Source organism: Urtica dioica, chromosome 10 (assembly GCF_054948205.1).
Source record: "Urtica dioica subsp. dioica isolate 48M chromosome 10, U.dioica_male_clone48M_v1_H2, whole genome shotgun sequence".
Lineage (NCBI taxonomy): Eukaryota > Viridiplantae > Streptophyta > Magnoliopsida > Rosales > Urticaceae > Urtica > Urtica dioica.
In genome coordinates, this window is record NC_142765.1 from 17406624 (window position 1) to 17412290 (window position 5667).

General features: G+C 35.5%; 1 protein-coding gene across 1 annotated transcript; it reads left to right on the forward strand.

Moving 5' to 3' along the window:
* Positions 1-6: 6 nt before the first annotated feature.
* LOC149383626 (carbonic anhydrase 2-like) lies at positions 7-1923 on the forward strand. The gene is made up of 8 exons (XM_089628743.1): positions 7-35; positions 128-310; positions 434-482; positions 593-709; positions 874-927; positions 1006-1085; positions 1188-1293; positions 1506-1923. Exons 2-8 carry the CDS (start codon positions 141-143, stop codon positions 1671-1673), a joined length of 744 nt encoding a protein of 247 aa, XP_089484869.1. The 5' UTR covers positions 7-35; positions 128-140; the 3' UTR covers positions 1674-1923.
* The last annotated feature ends 3744 nt before the right edge of the window (positions 1924-5667 follow it).

A 5667-nucleotide genomic window follows, 5' to 3' on the forward strand; every position in this document is an offset into this window, starting at 1 on the left:
CAAATGGCTGGACAAGACTCATTCGAGTTCATAGGGTATATATTTATAATTAATGCATTTTGTATTTTTATTATCCTAAATTATTTGCATGCATTTGTTAAGTCTAGTTTATTTGATTTATTTCCAGTTGTGAGAAAGAAATGAGGAAGAACAATTACGAATCATCATCAGATGAAGAATCTGATGATGAGAGGGCACATATTGTTCAATCACTAGTTCATGAACATGGTCAGAGTTGTACTGGCCACGTAGACCTCCCAGTTAAAAGACTCGTTGAAGGCTTCAAGAACTTCATCCACACTCAATATAGGTAATTATATGTATATGTATTCAATACAACTCAAATTATTTTCTTATAAAAAACCTTTAAAGCGTTTTTTTTTTACGTGTTCATTATTATTATTTTTTTTTTTTTTTTTTTTGTGAATTACAGGAAGAACCCAGAAAAGTTTGATTACCTTTCTCAAACCCAAAAACCTAAGGTACTATATACCTCTACAATAACTGTTTCGTTGATTATTAATTTGGAGACATATAAATAGGAATATTGTAGTTAATTATTTAAAAATGATGTGAATATATTGTGCTTCAGTTTCTGGTGTTTTCGTGCTCGGATTCGAGAGTGAGTCCTTCGCACATTCTTGATTTTCAACTTGGAGAAGCTTTCATGGCTCAGAACATTGCAGCCCTGATTCCTTCTTTCAACAAGGTACATAATTTATATGTGTGTGTGCGCGCGCAAATATCTGGGATTTGCCAACAATAATAGTCAAAATTTAGAGTCAAGATTTTCAACAATTAATAATATTTTGACTTAATTTCTCAATCCTTATATCAATTAACCGATGACTTGTGTTTTACCTAAATTTGCAGCTGAGACACTCGGACGTTGGAACAATAATTGAATATGCTGTGCATGAACTCAAGGTTGGTCATTTATTAGTTTTTTAAGTTGTATATCCTATTATTTCTCATTGAATAGTAATAACAAAAAGAGAATTACAGGTGGAGAATATTCTGGTGATTGGACATAGTAAGTGTGGAGGCATAACTAGGCTTATGACTGAAGATAAATCTGTTCCCTTGTAAGTATTTTATCCTTTACATAAAATATTAAGCTTCTGTATTAATCAGCTACTAGTTATTTTATTAAAAAAAGACATTGACTTGGGAACTATATTTTGCAGTGACTTCATAGACGATTGGGTCAACATTGCATTACCCGCCAAAATCAAGGTCCAAGCTGAACATGGCGATTTATCACCTCAGCAACAAATTGAGCAATGTGTTCAGGTTATTCCCATAATTAATTTTAACATATTTTAAATTAATGTTTTATTCCTTGCTTTATTGATATAAATTTAATAAATTCGTTGAAAATTAATTAGTCTCATAAAGTAGTGGTACCGTACAATAAAATGAAAAGAGAAATTCATCCGAATTTTCGGATATTTTTAAAGTATTATTAAAATCTCATAAATATTCATATGAATAATGATGTGCAGGAATCTGTGAATCTGTCACTAGAAAATTTACAAACATACCCTTACGTTGAAAAGGCAATTGAAGAGGGAAAACTTGCACTGAGAGGTGGTTTCTATGACTTCGTCGTTGGATCACTAAAGCTTTGGGAATTGAAGAACTCGACCCTATCATCTCCAATTCTCATATAATTAAATTGTGCATTTCTTCAAAAGTATAATTTATTTGAGTTTTTAGCTTCATTTATCTGTGTGTGCTTCTCTTTCCAATAACCCTAGACGAGTTATACATCTTACGAAATAACTTCTTAAATTAAATAGCTTGCTCTACTTGTGTGTAATATATTTCTGTAATCTCATTGCTTATTTTTGTAATGTAAACTACTTGTCGTTTGTGTTATATGGAGTTTATGAAATATGAGTAAAGCGTAATACATGTTTGTTCTTCAAGCCTAATATCTGCTCCACTTATTTTATTTGTTTATGCGGTTCGTTCGATTACGTGACATTAAAAGGAATGAAAACTAAATCGAGAACCTATTCTAAAAAAATTGCTAATACAAGTTAAATTAAAACATGCCTTTAAACAATTGCAGATGAAAAATAAAATATATCTTTTTGCCATACAAATTTTATGACAACAAATTTAAGACATCACAAAAAAAAATATGTATGTAATGACATCCAAAAATTTCAAATATAAGAGTAAACATCAATGAAAAGTCAATAAAAAAATCCATTAGAAAAATAATCAATTTAAACGTTTGACATTGTTAAATAACCAACTTTTGGTAAATCTTAAGTAAATAACCATTTTCAGACTTAAATTTTAAGTAAATAGTCACTTTCATATATCAAACGTCGGCTATTTATTTAAGATTTACATTTGAAAGTGACTATTTAGCAATGTCAAACGTTTAAGTGAATTATTTTCCTAATTTTTATACATATTTTTTTTCCAAGGCATCAAAAATAAGAGCAAAAGAAGCATAGTCTTTGACCACCATTTCTAATAATAGTAATAAAAAAATGTGTATTTTATTATTCTTAATAAATTATTTTATTTTTACTTATTGGTATCTTTATTTTGTGTTGCATCAACTCGTTCATTTTTTGTGCATGTATCAAACAAATAAATTGGAACGTCAACATGAATTTAAAGTGATTTTAATTCTGATCCAGGCGTCATCTTGTACGATGAGATGTTTAAATTTCTCTCTTTTTAGGGCCATAAAAAATTATATATATATATATATATATATATATATATATATATATATATTGTAAAAGTCAACTGACACACCACGTATTCTTCTTTACAAATACGTCAGCATAATAATCAACCTTAAATATTTGAGCATATCTATGTACGGAGCAATTTTCACTTACCAAAGGCCCTAATAAAATTTTAAGAATTGGTTGGGCCCTACCATTGTACTAAAATATTTGAGGCCTCTTTTTTTTTAAAATCAGTGAGGCCTTAGGTAATGACCTGTATTGCCTAAGAGTTGGGCCGGCCATGTCCACACCACATAAACATCATGATTCAGAGCCATTTTGGCCAACAAATGCGTCGGCATATTGCACAAAAGCGGTGCAAGAGAGAAAGAACAACTCTCTAAATGATTATAGTAAAATAAATCTCATCGATTATATTACCGATATCTGGCATCGAAAGAGATCATCCTATAAGCATAGCAATAACCCTAAAACCCACCCATATCGCCCGAGCTTCAGTCGCCACCACGATGAGAGGCCTCGCCACCTTAGAAACCGGGTTGATAGCGCGGCCATTAAAAATTCGAGTCATTACGAAGATTCCAACAGTGCCATAAAAGGATCCTCAGCCTCTCCAAATCCTTTGTTCCATCGTCGTTGGCATAATCGCTAAAGAAGTTAATCCAATCTATCGCTCCAAACAATCTCTTGAAAGGGTTCAGCCCCGTAGCCTTCCAGAATAACTTGGACTCTCTGCAACTCAACAGCGCATGAACACTCGACTCCGATTCATAACCACATCGCTCACACATCATGTCCCTCGTAATGTGGCAGTGCACAAGATATGCTTGAACTGGAATCCAATTATTACACAATTTTCAGATAATATTTTAACCTTAAGAGGGATTCTCTCTTTCCACACAACATTCCACCACTTATCCGTCAATTTCTTATTCGAATATCCTTCATGCATACGATCGCTACTCACTACATGATAGTCGGATTTTACCGAAAACTCAGTATTAGTTGTAAGATTCCAAATCCTTACATCCAGTGGGTCAAGACCTGAGCAAAGAATCTTAAGAATATTTCTTTGTGTCTTCGGTCCTAAACAAGGCTTTCAAAAACTCCACACCCATTCTCCATTCGCTAGCTTAAGATCCGCAACTTTTAACCCCTCCGGGAGGAACGAGGGGTTTATGATATTAGAATTATGCTCACTAGGGATCCAACGATCTTTTACAATATCGATACTCTCGAAATTTCCTACTCTCCATCTAGACTTTTTCTCTATGATAACCACCCCAAAGAATCGCTTGCCAAATCGAAGAGCTCGACCCCGATGTCATTGCACTCATGAAATTTGTAGCGGGAAAGTAAAAAGCTTGGAGAATCCGGTTCGCAAGTAACTGGGGCTGCCGAATCATATTCCAACCTTGTGTTGCAAGTAAGGCTTGGTTAAACACAGCAACATCCTGAAACCCATTCCCCTCTCCGATTTGAGCTTGCAAAGTTTAGGCCAAGCTCTCCAATGTACCTTTGTGCTGCCCCAACAGAACTCAGCCAAGAGTTTCTATATTTGTTTTATAAGGCACATTGGAAGCTTGAAAACAGCCATAACGTAGGTATTGCTTGTAGTACCCCTTTTATAAGGATCTCTCTTCCCGCCATAGAGAACACTTTTCCATTCCAACTTTTTACCTTGCTCCACACCTTCTGCTGGACAAACTCAAAAGTATCCTTCTTCTTACATCCCACAACTGCAGCAATTGCAAGATAGCTCTTATGGCACCTTGTCTTAGTAACACCAAGCATAACAGCCATAGCCTCATCTCCAATATCTTCCACATCCCGGCCAAAGCATATCTCTAATTTATCATAGTTCACGACTTGGTCCGAAACCCTCTCATACTCCTTCAGAGTTGTGCCTACCTCCATCCCCTCGTCGATGTTAGCTTTGAAAGAAACAAAGCTATCATTGACGAAGAGTAGGTGTGAGACTCGAGAACCAAAAGAACCAAAACTCATGCCCCAAATCCTTCAGCCTCCTCGCACTTCTGAAGAATCCCCGAGAGACCTTCGGCTGCAAATACAAAATGAAACGGAGAAAGAGGATCTCTTTGTCTCAATCCTCTTTATGGCACGACGGACCCTTTGAGACTACTGTTAATGCTGAATGTGAACTTGACGAGGTTACACACTTCATAATCTTCGAAACCCATTGATCCGCATAACCCAACCTCAACATCATGCTCTCAATGAACTTTCATTCAACTCTGTCATAGGCCTTCGAGAGGTCGAGTTTTAGAGTCATCGTCTCCCCGTTACCAAAGCGGCCTCTTCTGGTCATGTGAATGATCTCGAACCCCAAAATAAGATTGTCATGGATATTTCTTCTACCGACAAAATGCACTTTGGAATTCAGAGATCGAGAATTCCAAATTATCTTTGATACGCTCGGTGATACAACGAGAAATAACCTTATACACCACGTTGGTGAGGCTTATCAGCCTAAAATCTTTCACGTCCAGCGGTGCTTTGTGTTGGAATGGATCTAAGGGTAAGAAAAGATTTAACGCTTCGAGCAAGCGACGGAAAATAAAAATTTTCTTTTAAACAAGTAAAACGATTTAACTAACCTAGACAAAGAGCAAGCACATATTATTATTAAAACTATCTAAAAGCGATTACACGTTTACTAACCTTTATGAAGCTTGATCGTTGACAAGCTTGTGGAGGTTGAATCGCTCGTCTCCCCACGCAGCTCGTCTTTCTTCGTTCTTTGGGAACTCGAGTAACCACGAAAGTTTCTATCACATAAATTACTCGAGGTAAGAAGGAATAAGTTGTGTGAGCACTTTTAAACACGACGACTCAAGAAAAAGTCTTAGAGTCGAAGAGCTAAAACACTAGGTCAAATGTGGACCTAGGTGCCAAAAACAAAAATGAGCAATGGAGAAAGAGAGAG

Bases quoted from the DNA above. Each gene is read 5' to 3' on its own strand.
- LOC149383626 (XM_089628743.1), top strand. From the start codon at position 141: ATGAGGAAGAACAATTACGAATCATCATCAGATGAAGAATCTGATGAT. The intron at 311-433 runs GTAATTATATGT...TGTGAATTACAG, and splicing joins TTCATCCACACTCAATATAG to GAAGAACCCAGAAAAGTTTG. The intron at 1,086-1,187 runs GTAAGTATTTTA...TATATTTTGCAG, and splicing joins GAAGATAAATCTGTTCCCTT to TGACTTCATAGACGATTGGG.